The sequence below is a fragment of the Mobula birostris genome, chromosome 3, assembly GCF_030028105.1.
Source record: "Mobula birostris isolate sMobBir1 chromosome 3, sMobBir1.hap1, whole genome shotgun sequence".
NCBI classification, from domain to species: Eukaryota; Metazoa; Chordata; class Chondrichthyes; order Myliobatiformes; family Myliobatidae; genus Mobula; species Mobula birostris.
This window is the reverse complement of record NC_092372.1, coordinates 145455167-145479366: the sequence shown is the minus strand read 5'-3', so window position 1 is coordinate 145479366 and position 24200 is coordinate 145455167. Positions and strand designations below refer to the sequence as shown.

The 24200-nt window shown below is 39.3% G+C and overlaps 1 protein-coding gene across 1 annotated transcript in view; it reads left to right on the top strand.

Annotated features, from left to right (window-relative positions):
* Nucleotides 1-7656, top strand: part of umad1 (UBAP1-MVB12-associated (UMA) domain containing 1) — an 87118-nt gene extending 79462 nt beyond the window's left edge. The window contains exon 4 of the mRNA XM_072251988.1: nt 6505-7656. Coding sequence (XP_072108089.1) covers nt 6505-6759 — 255 coding nt within the window. The 3' untranslated portion in view covers nt 6760-7656. The remainder of the gene's footprint in view (nt 1-6504) is intronic.
* Nucleotides 7657-24200: the final 16544 nt, after the last annotated feature.

The window sequence follows — 24200 nt, the reverse complement described above, 5'->3', positions numbered from 1 at the left end:
AGAAAAAAGATGAGAAGTCAGAGTGAGAAGGTGGGGGAGAGAGAAGGAAGAAATACAAAGGAGTAGGTGATAGGTGAAATCCCGAGGGGAGAGGGGTGAAATAAAGAGCTGGGAAGTCAATTGGCACCACCTATCGTAGATGCTGCCTGTCCTGTTGATCTCTTTCAGCATTTTGTGTGTGTTGCTAGGGTTTGCAGCATTTGCAGATTTTCTCTTGTTATGTGGGGAGAGCTAAACGGCTCCTTCTGTCAACAGATTCAACAATAAAGCCTCTTGCTCTTCGCAGAACTGTCTGTGAAACACCTGCAGGGGCCCTAAGTGTCTAAGGTGAGGCACCATCAGTTGATTTGAAGATGTTGAAAAAAGATGATTTAGCTAGGGACATTGCTCTGTTCGTCCAAGACAACATAACTCCTCATCCTCTTCTCTCAGTGGCATTCTGGGTAAACATTGACGAGGTAAATCCATGAACGTGACTTGCCAGTGTTTTCCCCCACAGACCTCAGTACCGGAAGAGGTGGCAGCTAGAGAGGAAGAGGATTCAGCTTCCTCTCAGCCATGCTGTGATAAGGTGGTTGTGTTATTCTTCACAGACCAAGGAGGTAGGCCAACATGAAGAGCTGCAATGTGTTTGTCACTGTCACATTCAGAGCACTGGGTGACAGCATTGCAGTCCCTTGCCCAGTGGCTGGTTGAAGAACAGCAATGGAAACATATGGAGTGCTCTTTGAGGAAGGCCCTTCACTCCTTGAGAGATTTCTCCCTGAAACCTCTACACTTCTAGACAGGCTGTGGTTTCTGATGTAGTGGGCACTGTTTGTTAGGATCTTCTGATGTATTAGAATCATCCTTTTGGATAGTGTTGTCCACCTCAGTTTTGTGCGCCAGGACAAGGCCTCTAACAGATTTCTCTGATTTAAGTGGTGCTAAGCTAGAGGTGGTCACAATATTATATCCAATATTGCTTCCATTTAATATCATTCATAAAAAAAGTCCAAAAAGCAATTTTTGTACAAAAGCAGTTTGTTGGAATTGACGGTGTTTCAATCAATATTTGAATCTGCTTTTTGTTAGAATATCGAGAAGTACTCTCTTTTTACTATTGTCCAGCTTAAGAAAGGGGGAAAACTTTTGAGTGAAGGCAGAATAGTACACCTTTAAAGATGAGAAATAAAAGTTCTATGAGGAAAAAATATATCACATATGGCTGACTGTTAATTTAATTGATTAAAAAGAGATACGGACAATCTAGTGAATTTAGATAAATTCATGGATCACCAAAAAGAAATTGATTTTAAAAAAACTGAATCTCACAGTAAACAGAATGGAAATAAAAGAATAAATTGTTGGACAATTGTTTAAAGGAAGAGTGTATGAAAATAAACATGGCTCCTTTAGAGGCTGTGAAAGGAAAAATAGTAATGTGGAATAAAGACCGTAAGATATAGGAGCAGGATTGTGCCATTTGACCCATTGAGTCTGCTCTGCCATTTCATCATGGCTGATCCATTTTCCTTTCAGCACCAATCTCCTGCCATCTCCCCATATTCCTTCATGCCCTGACCAATCAAGAATCTATCAACCTCTGCCTTAAATATATATTAAAAACTAGGCCTCCATAGCTCATTGTGGCAAAGGATTCCACAGATTCACAACCCTTGGAGATGAAGAAATTCCTCCATTCTAAGAGGACACCCTCCCATTCTGAGGCTGTGTCCTCTGGTCTTAGACTCTCCCACCACAGGAAACATCCTCTCCACATCCACTCTATCAAGGCCTTTCATCACTTGTTAGGTTTCAGTGAGGTCACCCCTATTCTTCTGAATTCTGGTGAGTATAGGCCCAGAATGATCAAACACTCTTTATATGATAAGACATTCAATCCTGGAATAGTTTTTGTGAACCTCCTTTGAACCCTCTCCAGTTTCAGCACATCTTTTCTAAGATAAAGGGCCCAAATCTGCTCACAGTACTCCCAAGTAAGGACTCACCACTGCTTTAAAAAGTTTCAACATTATATCCTTGCTTTTGTATTTTAGTCCTCTTGAAATGAATTGCATTTGCCTTCCTCGCCACTGACTCAATCTGCAAATTAACCTTTAGGGAATCGTGCACAAGGACTCCCAAGTCCATTTGCATGTCAGTTTTTTGAAATTTCTCTTCATTTAGAAAGGTCAACCCTTTCATTTCTTCTACCTAAGTGCATAACCATACACTTCCTGACACTGTATTCTGTCTGCCATTTCTTTGCCCAATCTCCCAATCTGTCTAAGTCCTTCTGTAGCCTCTCTATTCCCTCAAAACTAGCCGCCTCTCCACCCGTCTTCATATCATTTGCAAACTTTGCAACCAAGTCATCAATTCCATTATCCAAATCATTGATATACAACGTAAAAAGAATTAGTCGCAACACAGATCCCTGTGGAACACCACTTGTCACCGGCAACCACACAGAAAAGGCTCCCTTTATTCCCACTCTTTGCCTCCTGCCAATCAGCCACTGCTTTTCCCATGCTAGAATCTTTCCTGTAATACCATGGGCTCATAGCTTATTCAGCAGCCTCATCTGTGGCACCTTGTCAAAGGCCTTCTGAAAATCCAAGTACACATCACCAACCAATTCTCCTTTGTCTATCCTGCTTGTCACTTCAAAGAATTCCAACAGATTTATCAGGCAAGGTTTTCCCTTGAGGAAACCATGCTGACTACAGCCTATTTTATCATGTGCCTCTAAATACCCTGAGACCTCATCGTTAATAATTGACTCCAACATCTTCCCAACCACTAAGGTCAGACTAACTGACCTATAGTTTTCCTTCTTCTACCTCCCTCCCTTCTTGAAGAGTGGGTGACATTGCAATTTTCCAATCTTCTGGAACCATTTCAGAATCTAGTGATTCTTATAAGATTGATCTCATCAGCCATCTCTTTCAGAACTCTGGGGTATACACCAACTGGTCCAGGAGTCTTGTCTGTCTTCAGACCTCTCAGTTTCCAAAGAACTTTCTCTCTAGTTATGGTAACATGACACACCTCACGCCGCCGACATCTGGAACTTCCACCATACTGTTAATGTCTTCTATAGTGAAGACTGATGCAAAATACTCTTTCAGTTTGTCCACTATTTCGCTGTCCCCCAGTACTACCTCTCCAGCATTGTCTTCCAGTGGTCCAATATCCACTCTCACCTCTCTTTTACACTTCATGTATCTGAAGAAACTTTTGGTATCCTCTTTGATATTATCAGCCAGCTTACTTTCGTATTCCATTCTTTACCTTAATGACCTTTTTTAGTTGCCTTCTGTTGGATTTGAAAGCATCCCAATCCCTTTACTTCCTACCATTCTATGCTCTATTATATGCTCTCTCTTCAGCCTTTATGTTGGCTTTGCCTTCTCTTGTTAGCCATGCTTGTCACCTTTCCTTTAGGATACTCCTTCCTTTTTGGGATGTATATATCTTGTATATATGTATATATCTTGTCCCTTTTGAATTGCTTCAAAAAATTCTAGCCATTGCTGCTTTGCTGTCACCCCTGCCCGTGTTCTTTTCCAATCAATTCCGGCCAACTCTTCTCTCATGCATCTATGTTTGTAATTCCCTTTATTCCACTCTGATACTGATACATCTGACTTTGGCTTCTCTTTCTCAAATTTCAGGGTGAGTTCAATCATATTATGATCACTTTCCCCCAAGAGTTCTTTTACCTTAAGCTATCTCTATCAGCTGATCCTCTACGGGCTCAGTCACGAGCTACCCTAAAAAGCCATCTCATAGGCACTCTAGAAATTCTCCCTCCTGTAATCCAGCACCAACCTGATTTTCCCAGTCTACCATAAAGATGAAAACTGGCAGGTTAAAGAAGTATATTCTATCTGTTTTCATAATCCAAGATGCTAAAAAGCATTCTAGATATAATAAAGAAACAAATGGCTAATAAGTGAGGAATTTTAATTTGTGGAAGTAAAATAGAAACTCAAGCTGATGGCAAGCTGTAATAATTCAAATGTAGGAAAAACAAAAATAGGAATAACAGACCATTTCTCCCAATACCATTTGTTGGGAGTATGTTGAAAACCATTTAGGAAAAACGTCATCACAATTATAAAAATGCAATATTGTCTTATGAGAGGAAAACTATGCTGGACAAATTTTTCAGCTGATTGTCAACAGTCAGTGAAGGTGAACATGGCATGTTTTAATTTTAGAAAATGACATAGAAAAGGTAAAGGCTTTTGTTAGTGAGATCATTGTGGACAGAGGACTAATAACAGACTGAAAGCTAGCAATGAACAGAGCGTTTTCATGCCTGTTACCTAGGTCTTGGCTATGCATAGTCAACATTACTGATAGGATGAAGGGACTAAATTCACCTGCAGTCAAATCCCCCAGCTCCAGCGGTGGATTGTAATTATGTAAGAAAATGTTTTTCCCTAATGTTATTTAGGTTCTCTAGCCAAACAGAAGCCCTCAGTTTCTTGACCCCTTTGCCAATGAGAATAGTTTCTCACTTTTAACTTTGTGTATAGTCTGTTTGATGTTTAAATATCTCACTGAGATCCCCAGTGCAGTCTCTCTGTTGCAGGGAGAACCCCAGCTTTGTCATTCTATCCATAAAACTAAAATTATTTATTCCTGGAATCATTCTAGTAAACCTCTCCTACACATCTTCTAAGGCTGTTATGTCTTTCCCAAACTATGGCAACATACTCCATCTGTAGCCATGCCAGGAAAGGTTCTTTATAACTTTGTTAGCCTTGTACTCTCTTCCTCTTTTTTATAAAGCTCAGGTTCCTGAATCACTTTTTAATCCATTGTGCACAATATACACAGATCTCTCCATTTTTCTTTTATAATTGTATCCTTCAGTTTATATTGTTTCTCTTTGTTTTTCTCTTATGAAACGTAACATCTCACATTTTGCAGCATTAATGGTGATAAGCTACACGTCTCCCCATTCTACAACCTGCTTATATTTTCTGGAAACCTGTTACGTTGGTTTAGAACTGAGAACAGCAGAAATGTATTCATTTGAGGAATTGAGTGTCTGTGGAAATTGTCTGATTTGGAATTAAGGGATTTGGAGATCAAGCAGAAAAATTGAATTAAAAGATCATTCACAATGCTTCTGAGAATACAACACTCTTGAAGGCTTTGTGGTCTACTTCCACTCTTTATTTTTCCTTGGCAAAAATGGTTTTCTTGAAGATACTTCTGCACTCCACTTAATATACAGCAATATTACCATTGCCAAATACACAAACCAATAACAACCTGTTGTTCAGTTATTTTTATTGGACTGAAGGCATTGGATCTGTGGCTGCAAGAGTAGACCAGGGTGCTGGTGCTCTGTGGTAAATGACTCTTTCCCAGCTGTCCAAAGAATCTACAAGACACTTGTCCCCAGTGTGATAGAATACTTTCCACTTGTTACAATACTCAAGAAGCTCCAAAACATCAGGACAAAGAAGTCTGCTTGTCATCTTATTCCAATGCCTTAACATTCACCCCCCCCCCAAATATTTATCCATTATCATTTTAAATTTCATGGTTAAATTCATCCCCACTAAATCTACCACCACCCAATTTCCCCAATCCCAGCAGTGTATTGTAGATTCTGTGTAAGGAAAATATTTTTCTTATGCCATGGATGTTGCTGCATTGCCCTTAAGAGACAATGTCACTCCCAAATGATTTGAAAATGTATTACTGTTTCTTCTGTGTCATTTAATTAAAAAATGCTGAAACTCCCTTTCTATTAGCACTTTGGGAATATCTTCACACTAAAATTAGGGTATCAAGGAAGCTCATCTCCACCTTATTAGTGTGGTGCAATAAATCCCCGCTTTAACCAGGTTTTTTAATTCAGCAAAAAAATTATAGGCTTTGAGAATCCCAGATAGAAAGATATCAATCAATAATATGATCCCCCTATTGTGCTTAGTTTTTAACTGAAACATTTTCATGCTGTATTCTTTCAGAAAACTACTAGATATTTTAAAAAAATATTCTCTTATGATTCTAAAAATAGTAGCCCTGAATGCAAAATTGTAAGGAATTTTGACATTCTCTAGTTTTGATTTTTCCCCCCTAATTTGTTGAAGTTACTGTTTATGTAACTGATACACTGTCAGAAAATACAAGGGTACATTTTGAGTTTGTTTCCTAGCCATAAAATCTTATTCAGCAGCAGTTCAGCTGACTGACTTGAAGTCCCCTCAAATTCCCATTTGTTAAAATTATTGTTTAAGACAGTGAAGATTGAAACTTGAGCACTTCATACTTTACTGTATTCTCTGCAATCTACCTTTCAAGTAACTGTACCACTCTGAAAGATATCTTGCCTTGTAAAATTTTAACTGCAATAATGTAATTAGTTATAAAATTGATCACTCAACTTGTGGGTAAATGTTGACAACATCCTTAGAATTGTCAAATTTTGTATAATAATTTTGGGTGCAAACAATGAGCATCATATGTAATTTTTTTTTTTACTTTGCATAGGGTCAAACAGCAAATTTATATCCAGTATATACAGATGAAACATCAACTGCTGACCAGATGAACCAAACTGTCAAGGGTTTTCATCTAAATGTGGATCTCCTCAGTGATGTGCCTTTTACTCTCGCCCCTCATATTCTAGCAGTTCATGGGAGTTTTCAAGACCTTCCAACTAACTTACTGAAGAACATGAATGAAAACTTGGCAAGATTTGGATATGATTTTACTCTTGAAAATTCTGTACTTAGTAATTCGTAAAAGATGAATGTTGCTATGTTGACTGAAGTATGTGCCATCCTAAATATTGAAGTAAAACATCATTGTTGATGTGTTTTTTTAATTTGCTATATTAATTATGTCTTGTGATTCATCTGGAACACTGCAAATGCTTGCATGAAAATTTTAAAACTTTCTGACTTAATTTCCTTGGGAAGTAACCTCGCTGATCACAAGTACAAGACAGTTATCCTGCACACTTTCCTTAAGATTGGAAGCATTGTCTCTGGGGAGGGGCAAGTATTGGGGAAGGGGAAATGGAAATGGTCCTGCTGAAAATGCTGTCAGGATGATACCTTTTTGTGCTAACGTTGATTTTGTAAACCAGGCCATTGTACTGGAAAATCCCATCTCTACCAGTAGGGTGCCTCAGAGACTTGAATCTTGCCCCTTACACAGGAGTCTATCTAAATATTTTTTACAAATAAAGATGATGGTCTTTGGAAGATAGCTTCACTGAGATAGATTTCCACCTCTTAAGTGTTTTGACATGTAGAAAAAATAGTGAATTGTGAGATGACAAAGGAAATCAAATTATTAACTATTAGTCATTGTCATGTACTAAATTATATTATACACATTTGTAACAAAGTGCGTATTTTTTGGCAACTTTTCACTTGTCCTTTTATTGGTTTGTCAATTTATGTGGTTGTCTAATAGTCCAGAATAATTAATCCAATTAACTAGAAAAAAAATAGATCCTCCATTTTGTCGCTATCTAAACACAAATTTGCAACAGTGGTGGTGGATGTTAATTTTAAATTTAAAAGGAATACATATGCTTTTGCAGCAGTTGAATGTACATTGTAACCATATTACACAGAATCTAAACGTAGTTTCACATGAAATTTTGGTGTCCTAATAAAATGTCTCTTTATTAAAATCAAATTTTTTTACCTTTTCATGTGGTCTTTATAATGGGAGGATCAACAACTTGACCTTGGAAAGTCTGTTTTGTAGATATTTGTACTAAATTTTTAGAACAATAGTTACTTCCTAGTTTCTGCATTAAATATATCCAAGACAGAGTGATAAAACCTCATTTGAGGTGTACTCTGATGTTATTGACTAGCACTCTTGTTTAGTAGCAGCGGTCTACATCTTACTCAGTAATGTGGACACCAATCTCTGATGCCTGCGCATGCACTAAACTTGTAAACTGGTAAACTCTTAGAGAGTGCATTTAAACATATGACAGGGCGACATACTTCGGTACTTACCATTAAACAGTCACTAAACCAGTTTGGGACTTGTCTATTCAAGTGTCAATCAATTACTAACAAGTTTAATCAATGCTAACCAATCCCTTTCGTACTGAAAATTAACTTTAACAACTGTGGAGTCACATTACTTTTAAAGAGCCACGGTTCATCAATTAACAAAACTTAGCCAATACACACTGGTTCTGTATTGCTCATTTTAATTCATACAAATTGGCCAAATTCAGTATAGTCTCATTTTAGCTTGTCAAATCTGTTGGAATTCTCTGAGGAAGTAACAAGCAGACAAAAGAAAGTGAATGGATGGTGTTCACTTGGAATTCCAGAAGGCCTTTAACAAGGTGCTGTACACAAGGCTGCTAAACAAGATCGGAGCCCACAGTATTACAGCAAAGGTCCTAGCATGGAGAGAAGATTGACTGACTTCCAGGAGGCAAAGAGTGAAAATAAAGGAGGCCTTTACTGGTTGGCTGCTGGTGACTAGTGCTGTTTCACAGAGGTAGGTGTTGGGTGAACTAATTTTCACGTTACTTGTTAATAACTGAGATGATGGAATTGATGGCTTTGTGGCCAAGATTATAGATGAAACAAAGGCAGGTAGTGATGCACATTGGTAGAAGGAATAAGGGCGTAGGCTATTTTCTAAATGGGGAGAGAATTCAGAAATGGGAGGAGCAAAGGGACTTGGGAGTCCTAGTGCAGTATTCCCTAAAGATTAACTTGCAGTTTAAGTTGGTACTAAGCAAAGTAAATGCAATGTTAGTATTCATTTCAAGAAGACTAGAATATAAGAGCAAGGATGTAATAACGTTGAGCCTTTATAAGGTGATGGTCAGACCACATTTGGAGCATTGCACACAAAATGCTGGAGGAACTCAGCAGGCCAGGCAGCATCTCTGGGGAAAAAAAGTACAGTTGACGTTTCAGGACGGGACCTTTCAGCAGGACTGGAGCATTGAGTAGTTTTCAGCTCATATCCAAGGAAGGATGTGATGACATTGAAGAGGGCCCACAGGAGGTTTATGAAAATTATCCTGGGGTTGGAACAATTAGCATATGAGGAGTATTTGAAGTAGTTTCGAAAGATGACAATCTCACTGAAATCTACGGAATATTGAAAGGTCTGGATGCAGTGGACGTGGAGAGGATATTTCCAATAGTGGAAGAGTGTAGGACCAGAAGGCACAGCCTCAGTAAAAAGAGTGTTGCTTTAGGACAGAGATGGGGAGGGATTTCTTTAGTCAGAGAATGGTGAAGCTGTGAAATTCATTGCCACAGACAGCTGTGGAAGTCTGCTCATTGGGTGTATTTAAAGTAGAGAATGTTAGTTTTGTGATTAATAAGGGTGTTAAAGGCTACATGAAGAAGCCAGAAGCCAGAATGGGGTTAAGAAGTAAAAATAAATCAGCCATGATTGAATGGCAGAGCAGATGTAATAAACGAACGAGGAGAAAGAGAATGATACTGGAATCTGCAAGCCTGCTCATAAGATTGTATTCTAATTGCCACCTATCTTGGGGAACCTTTCACTTCTTTGCCATCAAGCATCTTTGGCTTGTGCTTTAAAAACTCAACAATTCTGCTTCCACTAGGAATTCCAAAGACATAATCCCTTGAGAAATTAAAAATTATCTTTTGTCTTAAATAGGCAATACCATAAAGCAGTGATCCCTGGTTCCTACATCCTCTCCTAAAAGGTCAGTGCTGCTCAGTTTCTTATGTATGTCAGCCAAACCTCCTCTCGTCTCAAATGGAGCCTACTGGTGGCTTCAATGATATCTGGCATAGTTTGGAGATAGATAATAAAGTTTGATTATTGGCTGATTTAGCACAGAGCTGGATTATCACCTAAAACTCAAACATTATCACCTCATCATGAGAGCACACTAGCACCATCTTTCACACGAGAAACCCAAGTACAAAAACTTACACCAACATTCCAATGTTCTTTTGAGGAAGTGCAGCATTGAAGGCGTTGCTTTAAAGCATTGTTAAACCAAGGCCCTGTCTCCCTAGTGTTGGGTAAATATTTACTCCACAGTGAGCATAGCTATATCAAATTATCTTCTCATTATCATATTACTTTTTATTGTTCCTTGTTAATACAAATTGGCTCCTATATTTCCTACAGTACAATTCTAGACGTTCAAATTTCTGTAGCAGTCACCTATCTAATGGCACAGTTTGTCTTTTTTCCCCCCGTTTTTTCTTTTTCCCTCTGGGATTGGAGGACATCCATCCAGTCTTAGAAAACATGCCTTCTTGCTCTGCATTTTGCAACTCACACATTTTTAAAATAATTATTTATAGATACAGCATGGAACAAGCCCTTCCAGGCAACCCACTGTCCAGCATCCCACCTATTTAACACTAGCCAATTCACAGAACAATTTACAGTGACCAATTAGCCTACTAACAGATATGTCCTTGGACTGTGAGATGAAACCGGAGCACCTGGAGGAAACCCCTTGAGCTCCAAACTGTTGAATGTTCTGAGCTGTAATAGCATTGTGCTACTCACCAAAACTGCTTCCATTCAGTAACTGACCAGATAATCCCTGTGCTCACTCCAGTTTTACCCTAAACCCTGCAGTTTAACTATCTCCTTTTGTCGCACCCCATTCTTAAAAAGGTGTCCTCTGCCTGAAACACTGATTCCGTTCCTCTTCCAGCAGTGCAGCCTGATCTATTGAGCATTTCCAGATTCTCTGTTTTTATTATAGACTATCAGAGTACTTCATTGCCATACATATTTTGGTGAACCCCAAGATTATGCAAGTCTTTCTTTTAGTAAAACCAATGCAGATATGTAGGACAAATTTAAGACACGAGTGGGGTTCACTAAAAATATTGAAAGGAACAAGGGTTTAATGGAAACCTACAAGACTGAGTTCTGTTTCCTCCTTCTGTATCTGCTGAAAATTAAAATTAAAATATTAATCTGCATTTTAATGTTAATATTAAAATAATTTAATTTCCTTAATATTTTCAATGAAATAAAGAACCTTTTTTTGAGTAGTAGGGATTCCATAGCATTTTAAAGAGAGGGTGAAGCAACTGTGGCTGACAAGGGAAGCCAAGTTCAATATAAAAACAAAAAAAAAGACATACGGTATGTTAGAGGATTGGGAAGCTTTGAAAAACCAACAGAAGACAACCAAAAACAATTGGAGAATATATGAAATATGAAGGTAAGCTGATCAATAATATGAAAAAGGATAACAAAAGGTTTTTTCAGATATATAGAATAAAATAGAGGTGAGAGTGGATATCGGACTGCAGGAAATGATGCTAGAGAAGTAGCAAGGGGGACAAAGAAATGGTGGACAAACTCTTGTATTTTGCATCAGTCTTCACTGGAAGACACCAGCAGTATGCCAGAAAGTCAAGAATGTCAGAGGGCAGAAGTGAGTGCAGTTGCTATTACGAAGGAGGTGCTTGGGAAGCCGAAAGATCTGTAGATAGGCAAGTCACCCGGACCAGGTGAACTACATCCCAGGGTTCTGAAAGCAGAAGCTGAAGGGATTCTGGAGGCATTAGTAGTGATCTTTCAGGAATCGCTAGATTCTGGAATGGTTACAGAGGACTGGAAAGTTGCAAATGTCACTCCACTCTTTAAGAAGGTGGGAGGCAAAAGACAGGAAATTATAGGCCAGATAGCCTGACTTTAGTGGTTGGTAAGATGGAGTCCATTATTAAGGATGAGGTTTTGGGGGTACTTGGATGCATATGATACCCTAGACTGACATCAGCATTATCTCCATAGGGAAAGTATTCCCTGACAAATCTGTTAGAATTTTCTGAGGAAATAACAGACAGTTTTTTTAGAAGGCTTTTGACAAGGTGCTGCACATGAAGCTGGTAAACAAGACAATAACCCACTACAGAAAAGGTACTAGCATTGGTTGAGGCAAAGAGTGGGAATAAAAGGGGCCTTTTCTTCACTTCCAGTAGCTAGTAGTGCTCTGCAGAAGTCAATGTTGGAGGACTTCTTTTCACGTTTTATGTCAATAATTTTGGATGATAGAATTGATGCTTTTGCAGCCAAGTATGCGGATGATACAAAGACAGGTGATGGGTCAAATATTGTTGTGGAAGCAGGGAGTGTGCAGAAGGACTTAGACAGTATAGGAGAAGTGGCAGATGGAATATAGTGTTGGGAAGTATATGGTCATGCACTTTTGTAGAAAAAATAAAGACATGGACTGTTTTCTAAATGGGGAGAAAATTCTGAAGTCAGGAGGTGTAGAAGAGCTTGGTATTCCCTAATGGCTAACATGCAGTTTGAGTCAGTGGTAAGGAAGGTAAATGCAATGTTAACTTTCATTTCAAGAGGGCAAGCGGCTTGATAAGGCACACAAGTATTGTGAGCAGTTTTGGATCCCTTATTTAAGAAAGGATGCTCTGGCATTAGAGAGAGTTAGAGTTTCATGACAATAATTAATCATTGTCTATCCAAATGTTTATATGTCCAGTCCCTTAGAATACCTTTCAATATCTATTCACTACTGACTGTTCACTGGCCTATAATTTCCCAGTTTATTCTTAGAGTCTTTCTTAAACTACGGAACAACATTAGCTATCCTCCAATCCGTTGGCACCTCATCCATGGCTAAGGACGCTTTAAATACCTGTGCTATGGTCCCGGCAATTCCTACACTAGCCTCCCACAAGGTCCGAGGGGACACCTTGTCAGACCCTATCCAACTTGATGTGCCTCAAGACAGCAAGCACTACCTCCTCTGTAATCTGTGTAGTGTCCATGACCTCACTGCTGATTTGCCTCAGTACTATGGATTATGTCCATCTCCTGAGTTGATACAGTTCTGCAGGTGTTTCTTGTGATTTATTCTTGTTCATTCTATCATATTCAGAAATAATAGACTACAGGTCAATGCATGTTACGGGAGATTTGTATTCATAGAAATAGCAATTTTCCACAAGTATCGCAAATTTCCATAATGTGAAATTATCTGGGTATGTGTAAAGAAACTTGAGATATAGGATAATTGTGTTTATTTACTACCCCCCCCCCCACCACATAAATTCCATGGAGTGAATTTTATTCTGTATCTTAATTTTTTTGCGAATCCTATAAGGGTGAATTTCCATAATCTAAACAGCCTGGGTTGCCTATACTCTGTCAAGTAAGTGTTCAGTCACAACTTGAATGCGTTGGTTCTGAAAACTTACTTTTCTGTGTTGGCTACCTAAATTGAATTTGAATTTCAAGTATACAACTTTGTTGCACCAGTATCCCGATTCTCAGATTTGCCCACGTGGAGAAATAGTTCCACAAATTGTACCATATAACATGTGGCTATGATGACAAAGAATGGTTTTCATATTTTAAATGTTAAATGATCTGTTAAATGTAAAGCCATTAATGTAGATTTCACCAGCAATAGATAGGATCTGCATGGCTGTTTGTTTATTCTGGTGATGCTCTTGAACAACTGAATTAATTCTGATATTTTGACCCCTATAAATTAAATTGCAAATAGTAATGCGGTAATCCTAGTGGCAATGACTCCTTATTAGGTTTACGATGATTGACACCAGTATGTTTGTTTGGTAAAATTATAGTTTTGCATCCTCTGTCAATAAAACTATGTTTTAATACATACAGAAGTGATACCTCACATACACTGCAGTTGATTTCAATTACAAATTTCTCTTAGGCCAAATGTAATTTCCCAAGAGACACAAATATTAGTCAATGAATTTAGCACAATTTGTGAATTTTGATCGTTAGTTGTATGCAAGAAAGGAGCAGTAGAGATATCTATAGTAATGTACTGGCTTTATTGTTAAATTAATACAATTTAAAGCACAAGCCACGATCTTGCAAATTTCTGATAGAGTTATTGTTTTTACTGATTTGTGGGACGATGAAAGAATTTCCAATGTGTCCAGAAAGTTAAATGTAGTAACTTGGTTTCTGTTCAACCACTGGCCTAGACACATTGTTTGAAACTGAGTACACAAATTTATTCTCCAGTACTTGGGAACTAAGACCTTATGGGAATGGTTCCAGATGCAGATATTGGAAAAAAAAACATTTGGGAAAATAAAAGCAACAAAAACCCGGCAAATATTCTTGGTAACTGTACAGACAAGTGGCAATTTGGAATTTCACTCCAAGAGAATTCATAAATCACTTCCCCAAGATTTGCGATATGGAATAAAATTCACTTTCATGGAATTTTTGTGAAACAAGTAAATCATTAAAAATGTATTTTTTTCAACTTGTTTATTGATGTATGTGCATATAATGCAATTCACATTACAGAAAATCACAGTATGTATCATTTTCTAGGAATGTGGGGGTCACCTGTATTTTACAATTTTCAGTGAATATTAATTTAAATTAATTTTCTTTTATTTGTTTGTATGATGTAACACTGAAACTAGAAACTAGTTTGAAATTATATTTTACTACATTTCATTTTTCCCTATTCTTATGTGGAAGAGATCGAGAATCCCGGATGGTCTGTTGCCTCCCTGGTGCCAAGGTCCGCGATATCTCGGATCGAGTTCTCAGCATTCTCAAGAGGGAGGGTGAGCAGCCGGATGTCGTGGTCCATGTAGGGACCAATGACATGGGTAGGAAGAGTGAGGAGGTCCTGAAAGGTGAGTTTAGGGAGTCAGGCGCCAAGTTAAAGGACGGGACCTCCAGGACAGCAATCTCAGGATTACTACCAGTGCCACGTGCAGGCGGGATTAGATATAGTAAGATAGTGCAGATCAACACGTAGCTGAAGACATGGTGCAGGAGGGAGGGCTTTAGATTTATAGATAATTAGGCAGTTTTCCAGGGAAGGTGGGACCTGTTCCGGTGGGACGGTTTACATCTGAACTGGAGGGGGACAAATATTCTTGCAGGTAGGTTTGCTAGAGAGGCTCCAGTGGATTTAAACTAGATACAAGGGGGTAGGAGAACCAGAACGTAGGAACAGATGTATGGGAGAAGGAAGAAAAAGAAAATAGTAAAGTTGTTTGCACCGTTAGTGATAAACAGAGAGAAGGAGGTGGAAAATTTCTTAAATGCATTTATATTAATGCTAGGAGCATTATAAGAAAGGTGGATGAGCTTACAGCACGGATTGATACCTGGAAGTATGATGTAGTAGCTATTAGTGAAACATAGTTGCAGGAGGGGTGTGATTGGCAACTAAATATTACTGGATTTCGTTGCTTCAGGTGTGATAGAATCGGAGGGACAAGAGGGGGAGGGGCTGCGTTGCTTGTCAGAGAAAATATTACAGCAGTACTCTTGCAGGATAGATTAGAGGGCTCGTCTAGGGAGGCTATTTGGGTGGAATTGAGGGATGGGAAAGGTGTAACACTTATAGGGGTGTATTATAGACCACCTAATGGGAAGCGAGAATTGGAGGAGCAAATTTGTAAGGAGATAGCAGATATTTGTAGTAAGCACAAGGTTGTGATTGTGGGAGATTTTAATTTTCCACACATAGACTGGGAAGCCCATACTGTAAAAGGGCTGGATGGTTCGGAGTTTTTAAAATGTGTGCACGATAGTTTTTTGCAGCAATACATAGTAGTACCAACAAGAGAAGGGGCAGTGTTGGATCTCCCTTAGGGAATGAGATAGGTCAGGTGATGGAGGTATGTGTTAGGGAGCACTTCGGGTCCAGTGATCACAATGCCATTAGTTTCAATGTAATTATGGAGAAGGATAGGTCTGGACCCAGGGTTGAGATTTTTGATTAGAGAAAGGCTAACTTTGAGGAGAGGGGAAAGGATTTAGAAGAGGTGGATTGTGACAAATTGTTTTATGGGAAGGATGTAATAGAGAAATGGAGGTCATTTAAAGGTGACATTTTGAGGGTACAGGATCTTTATGTTCCTGTTAGGTTGAAAGGAAAGGTTAAATTTTTGAGAGAGCCATGGTTTTCTAGGGATATTGGAAACTTGGTTCCGAAAAAGAGAGATATCTACAATAAATATAGGCAGCATGGAGTAAGTGAGGTGCTCGAGGAATATAAAGAATGTAAAAAGAATCTTAAGAAAGAAATTAGAAAAGCTAAAAGAAGATACGAGGTTGCTTTGGCAAGTAAGGTGAAAATAAATCCAAAGGGTTTCTACAGTTTTATAAATAGCAAAAGGATAGTGAGGGATAAAACTGGTCCCTTAGAGAATCAGAGTGGACGGCTATGTGTGGAACCAAAAGAGATGGGGAAGATTTTGAACAATTTCTTTTCTTCGGTATTCACTAAGAAGAAGGATATTGAATTGTGTAAGGTAAGGGAAACAAGTAGGGAAGATATGGAAACTATGATGATTAAAGAAGAGGAAGTACTGGCGCTTTTAAGGAATATAATAGTGGATCAGTCTCCAGGTCCTGACAGGATATTCCCTAGGACCTTGAGGGCAGTTAGTGTAGAAATAGCAGGGGATCTGACAGAAATATTTCAAATGTCATTAGAAAGGGGGATGGTGCCGGAGGATTGGCGTGTTGCTCATGTGGTTCCATTGTTTAAAAAGTGTTCTAAGAGTAAACCTCGCAATTATTGGCCTATGAGTCTGACGTCAGTGGTGGGTAAATTGATGGAAAGTATTCTTAGAGATGGTATATATAATTATCTGGATAGACAGGGTTTGATCAGGAACAGTCCACATGGATTTGTGCGTGGAAGGTCATGTTTGACAAATCTTATTGAATTTTTTGAAGGGGTTACTAGGAAAGTTGAGGAGGGTAAAGCGGTGGATGTTGTCTATATGGACTTCAGTAAGGCCTTTGACAAGGTTCCACACGGAAGGTTAGTTAGGAAGGTTCAATCATTAGGTATTAATATTGGAAGTAGTAAAATGGATTCAGCAGTGGCTGGATGGGAGACGCCAGAGAGTGGTGGTGGAAAACTGTTTGTCAGATTGGAGGCTGGTGACTAGTGTGAGTGGTGTGCCTCACTAATTTGTACTGGGTCCAATGTTGTTTGTCATATACATTAATGATCTGGATGATGGGGTGGTAAATTGGATTAGTAAGTATGCTGATGATACTAAGATAGGTGGCGTTGTGGATAATGAAGTACGTTTGTAGGTTTTCAAAGCTTGCAGAGGGATTTGGGCCAGATAGAAGAGTGGGCTAAAAGATGGCAGATGGAGTTTAATGTTGATAAATGTGAGGTGCTATATTTTGGTAGGACTAATCAAAATAGGACATATGTGGTAAATGGTAGGGCATTGAAGAATGCAGTAGAACAGAGGGATCTAGGAATAATGGTGCATAGTTCCCTGAAGATGGAATCTCATGTGGATAGGGTGGTGAAAAAAGCTTTTGGTATGCTGGCCTTTATAAATCAGAGCATTGAGTACAGGAGTTGGGATGTAATGTTAAAATTGTGCAAGGCATTGGCAAGGCCAAATTTGGAGTATTGTGTACAGTTCTGGTCACCGAATTATAGGAAAGATGTCAACAAAATAGAGAGGGTACAGAGAAGATTTACTAGAATGTTACCTGGGTTTCATCTCCTAAATTACAGAGAAAGGTTGAACAAGTTGGGTCTTTATTCTTTGGAGCGTAGAAAGTTGAGGGGGGACTTAATAGAGGTATTTAAAATTATGAGGGGGATAGATAGAGTTGACGTGGATAGACTTTTTCCACTGAGAGTAGGGGAGATTCAAACAAGAGGACATGAGTTGAGAGTTAGGAGGCAGAAGTTTAGCGGTAACGAGGGGGAACTTTACTCAGAGAGTGGTAGCTGTGTGAAACGAGCTTCCAGCAGAAGTGGTAGAGGCAGGTTCGATGTTGTCATTTAAAGTAAAATTGGATAGATATATGGACAGGAAAGGAATGGAGGGTTACAGGCTGAGTTCAGGTCTGTGGGACTAGGTGAGAGTAAGTGTTCGGCACAGACTAGAAAGGCCGAGATGGCCTGTTCCTGTGCTGTAATTGTTATATGGTTATCTTCTATCCCCCTCTCTGAGTTATGACATGATATTTCCATGTAAAACATGGTAAAGTTAAAACATCACAGGATGTTTCACTTTACAGTATAACCTTTCTTTAAATAATTTCACATGAAATATTTCAAAAGTTTTGCTACAGAAATGTTTATCATAAAAATATAATATCTATGAAAATAACTTTCTCTTGCTGGTACTGCTTTAAGTGACTGAGTTATAATGAAAGCAGAAAGATGGTCGTCGTCGTGGCTATCCCTCGAGGTCGAAGATGATGGTCTTCGTTCCTTACAGAGCGAAGGTGCCTGTGTGTGTATTTGTTTAACGTGTACTTGATGTTGCACTCCAAGAAGCACATGATACTTCACAAATCAACCAACTGATTCCAATGGCATGGAAACCACAACGATTGGAGCTGATAGATTTGTTGCAGCCTTCATCCGCCTTCACTTCTGTTGAGTTCGAGGTAACTTCGTCCGCCTGTTCCACCATTGAGATCTTGGTTGGATTGTTCTTTGTCAGGGACTTCACCCTCGACCTTACCACCATGGGTGACCCTACCAGGAGCATAGCTCCAGATGGCATCGCTCTTGGGATCACAGGACCACACAAGCTTCTCCACCTCGACAAGGTGACAAACCACAGAGAAAAGAAAGATAAAAGAAAGCTTTCTGTGCAATTATTAACCACACACTGACACTTAACAATAATGAGAAACCTTGTCATATGCAATCTGGATGTTCAATTATAAAATATAAATAGGTCATTTTAAATATCTGGAACTATCAGTTAGAAACTTTTATAGATCGTCTAGAACCACGTTTTATATTTAAAGGATACTGGTAGATATGAGAAGATTCAGAAAACTGATTTGTTAGATAGGTTGGAGAATTTATTGGATATATTACTTTCATCGACTTGTAGAAGATTGGAAAAAATCTTTACATAATTAGAATCTCAGATAATCTGAATATTAAAAAGGTATTTAATATCATTATGTCCAACAAAAAAATATTCAAAGTAATCATTGAAGCAAAATTAAGTTTGACAGGATTTCTGGGAGCCTTACAAGTTAGCAGCATAATAGCAGGCATACAACTCAAATGAAATATTTTTTTACACTGGCAAATCATTTCTGAAATAAAAGTGCCTACCTTAATGCTGATTTATGTTTTCCTTTAGAACTTATCCAATAATTTACCGACCATTGAATCTAGGGGCTGTGGTTAATCAGACCATCCTTTTAAAACTATGCCCCATTAGCAGTGTTACAGTCTTCTAGCTGCTAAAGAAACTGAAGCTTTCACCATTTCCTCCTTTATTTAGGAGAAAATAAGCCTGCAATTACGTTCAGGCTTGCACGTTATCTACTTTCAGAGACAGAAAACATGTTAATATTCCATGTATTTATATTCCATATATATTCCATGTGATGACTACGTTCTAGTACCAATTGTCTGGCAACAATAAAGTATAAAGTATTTATCATATCTCATAAAGTTTTTTCTCCCTCCATCATCCTGGTCTTCTGTCAAATCTTGTGCAGTGTACTCTTTTGAATTTCCAAAAGACCCAACCACAGCTACCACTTCCTCCTGACCACACCGCACCAGAGTATGTAAATCCTGGATCAGCCACCTCAGGATCTACCAAAAGACAAGCCGAGGAGAACATCATTCTTGACTCAAGTGATCGTATTACTACTACTCTTCTACTTCCACCTTAGCTTTTTAGTCTCAATCCCTTTGCCCTTTATGAATTAATAGAACTTTGATTTCATTGGCAGCATTTCCTCATGCACTTCCTTTGCCTTTCTAATGTCCAAGCTCTTGCCTTTCTGCAAAACTCTATTAATGTGGCATGCTTAGAGTTTAATGGTACTGGACCAGCATATTTTCTGGACCATTCAATATTATTCCTATTCACTGAAAACACAATTCTTTTTCCTTTAAAGATTTATATAGTAATATTATAACTTTTCAGTGAATCCAGTAGATTTAAGGGAAATGGGGCCCTGGTGTGCAGTGTGGAAAACCTTACCCAGTGAACTGGATACCGAACAATTGCATAGTGAATTATTAAATTGTTATTGTATTATATTGTTGCCATCTCACTGGCTCTTCATACAACCCTGCAACATCTGGACAGCAAAGATGTATACATCAGGATGCCCTTTATCGATTAATGCTCAGCATTTAATACCATTATCTCCTCAAAACTAATCAGTAAACTCCAAGAAGAGGGCCTTAATACCCCCTTGTGCAATTGGATCCTGAATTTCCTCAATTGCAGACCCCAGTCAGTTCAGATTGGCAAAAACATCTCCTCCACCATCTCCATCGGCACAGGTGCACCATAAGGCTGTGTGCTTAGCCCCCTGTTCTACTCGCCTTACGCATGTGACTGTGTGGCCAAGTACAGCTCCATCACCATATACAAGTTTGCTGATGACACCACTGCTGTGGGCCATATCAAAAGCAGTGTACAGGAGGGACATTGAAAATTTAGCTGAGTGGTGTCACAACAACAACCTCTTACTCAATGTCAGCAAGACCAAGGAACTGATTATAGACTTCAGAAGAAGGAAACCAGAGGTCCATGAGCCAGTACTCGTTGGAGGATCAGAGGTGGAGAAGGTCAGTAACTTTGAATTCCTGGGTGTCACTATCTCAGAAGACCTGTCCTGGACCCATCATATAAATGTAATTGCAACAAAAGCATGACAGTGCCTCCACTTCCTTAGGAGTCTGCGTAGATTCAGCATGTCACCAAAAACCTTGACAAACTTGTATAGATGTGTGGTGAAAGTGTATTCATCAGCTGCACTACGGCCTGGTATGGGAACACCAATGCCTTTGAGTGGAAAATCCTACACAAGGTAGTGGATTCAGCCCAGTATATCACAAGTAAAGCCCTGCCAATCATTGAGCAGATCTACAGGCAACATTGTCAGAAGTGCAGTATCCATTATCAAAGATCCTCACCACCCAGGCCATCCTCTTTTCCCTGCTGCCATCGGGTAGAAGGTACAAGTGCCTCAGGACTCGCACCACCAGGTTCAAGAACAGTTGCTACCGTCAACCATCGGAGTCTTGAACAAGAGGGTAACAACACTCATTCTATCTCTAGTGTTCCCACAACCAATGATCTCACTTTAGGGATTCTTTATCTTATTATCTCATGCTCACAGTATTTGTTGTTAGTTATTCATATTTGCATTGGCACAGTTTGTTGCCTTCTATGCTCTTGCTCTTTCATTGATCCTGTTTACAATTACTGTTCTATAGTTTTGTTGGGTATGCCTGCAGGAAAAAGAATCTCAGGGTTTTGTGGAGACATGTATGTAATCTGATTATTCTTATTTTTGAACTTCTTTAAAAAGTTCCTAATTTACATTAATGTAATTGTTTTGCCCTTCCTTTCTTCTCTGTGAGTAACTACCATATACTTAGATTTAAGTGACTGTATAGAACTGTACCGCATGGAAACAGGCCCTTTGACTGACTAGTCCAAGATGCCTATCTACACTAATCCAATTTGTCTGCATTTGGTCCATATCTCTCTATCCATGCAAATGTCTTTTAAACATTGTATCTGCCTCTACCTTCTCCTCTGGCAACTCATTCTATACACCCACCATCTCCTGTGTGAAAATCATGATCCTCAAATCCTCTTCAAAGCTTTACCTCTCAGCTTCAAACTATGCCCTTACTCTGCGAAAAAGTGTGACTATACACTATCTATGTCTCTCAGTTTTATAAACCTCAATAAGAATACCCCACAACCTTCTTTCCTGTTGGGGGCGGGGTGGGAAGAAGCCCAGACTGTCCAATTTCATCTCTTAACTCAAGCCCTTCAGTCCAGTCAATATTTCTGTGAATCTTTTCCACATCCTGTCTAGCTGAATTACAGCAATCCTGTGGCACGGCAAACAGAATTGTACACAGTCCTTCAAGTGCAGCCTAAATAATGGGTTGCGCAGTTGTAACAAAATCTTGAGATTTAAGGATTGGACTCTTTCAGTTCTATCTCTTTTTCGTGTTCTCGCCCATTCTTTCTTGTTGCAGATTGGCGGGAAGGAGGTTTGCGTGATCTGTTTAGCTTTTGTGTGAGGGAGGGGTTGGGAGGGTTTGGGGTTTACGAGTTTTTGTTTCTTTTTCTCTTCATACCGGGGGGGGGGGGAATTGATGTCTTTCTTTCAACTACTTCTATGGCTTTCTGTATTTTATGGCTATCTGGAGAAGACAAACCTCAGAGCTTTATCTGTATACGTACCTTGTTAGTAAAATGAACCTTTGAATGTTTGAACTTGTAGCTCAAGTTCTCACTAGTCAATATACTACCCTCTGCCCTGTTATTCGTTGTGAATATCCTGGCCTGCTTCAGTTTCCAAAAACACATCAGTTTGCACTTATCCATGTTAAATTCCATCACCATCCCTTCCTCACTTTCCCAGTTGATCTCAATCCTGTTGTAGCCTTAGACAGCCTTCTTCGATATCCACTATAGAACCAACTTTGGTATCATCTGCAAACTTACCAGCCATGCCACCTACAATCTCTTCCAAGTCATTGATATATGACAAACAACAAAAGACCCAGCACCAATTCCTGCAGCACACCACATGTTACAAATCTCCAGCAACCTTCCACTACCAACCTTTGCCTCCTACCACCAAGTCAATTTTGTATCCAATTTGCTATCTCACCCTAATGTATTCCAACCTCCTGGACCAGCTTACCATGTGGGACCTTGTCAAAAGTCTTGCTAAAGTTCAAGCAAACATCATTCACCATCCTGTTGTCATCAATTGTCTTGATTAACTCAAATTCATAAGACTCCATTTCCAGTACACAAAACCATGTTGACCATCCCTAATCAGTCTTTGACTTTCCATTTGCAAATCCTGAGCTTCAGAATGTATTCCAGTAGCTTTCCGCCACCGAGCATGGTTCATCAGCTTGTAGGTCCCGAGCTTGTCCTTGCATCCTTTTTCAATAAGGGCACAATACTTAAAACCCTTAAATCTTCTAGTAGCTCACCCGTGGTTAATGAAGATACAAGAATTTCTACCATGGCTGCAGCAAATCTTCTCCATTGTTTTCCAATGTCTTATGATACATCAGGTCAGGCTCAGAGATTTATCCACATTTCTGTGCTTCATAACTGTCAATACATCCTCCTCTTTAATAACAATATACTTCAGTATATCCCTGTCCTCTTTCCTGCTTTCACTAGCTTCCACATCCTTTTCCACAGTAAATACAGATGTGAGGTCGTCAGTTAGACCTTACCCAGCCGCTGTGGCTTCACACACCAAGATCACCACAAGTGGTACTACTCTCTTCCTTCTGTTCTTACCATACTCAGAGAGTGGTAGCTGTGTGGAACAAGCTTACAGCAGAAGTGGTTGAGGCAGGTTCGATGTTGTCGTTTAAAGTAAAATTAGACAGCTATATGGACAGGAAAGGAATGGAGGGTCATGGGCTGAGTGCAAGTCGGTGGGACTAGGTGAGAGTAAGAGTTTGGCATGGACTAGAAGGGCCGAGATGGCCTGTTTCCGTGCTGTAATTGTTATATAGTTATATGCTTTCTTAAAGCATACAAAATGGAACTGTACAGCACAGTACCAGCACTTCAGCCCAAAGTGAATTGAATTGAATTGACTTTATTTCTTACATTCTTCACATACATCTCCATCTAAATGCGCAATCATAGTAATTTATAATAAATAGAACAGTCAATGTAACATAGAGTACACTCAAATCAGCGCAGTCTGATGGCCTGGTGGAAGAAGCTGTCCCGGAGCCTGTTGGACCTGGCTTTTATGCTGTGGTAGTTTCCTGGATGGTAGCAGCTGGAATAGATTGTGATTGGGGTCACTCAGGCCCCCAATAATGCTACAAGCCCTTTTTACACATCTGTCTTTGTAAATGTCCTGAATCATGTGAAGTTCACAACTACAGATGCGCTGGGCAGTCTGCACCACTCTCTGCAGAGACTTGTAATTAAGGGAGGTACAGTTTCCATACCAGGCAGTGATGCAGCCAGTCAGGATGCTCTCAATTGTGCCCCTGTAGAAAGTTCTTAGGATTTGGGGGCCCATACCAAACTTCCTCAACCATCTGAGGAGAAAGAGGCACTGTTGTGCCTTTTTCACCACACAGCTGGTGTGTACAGACCACATGAGGTCCTCGGTGATGTGTATGCCAAGGAACTTAAAGCTATTTACCCTCTCAACCCCAGATCCATTGATGTCCATAGGGGTTAGCCCGT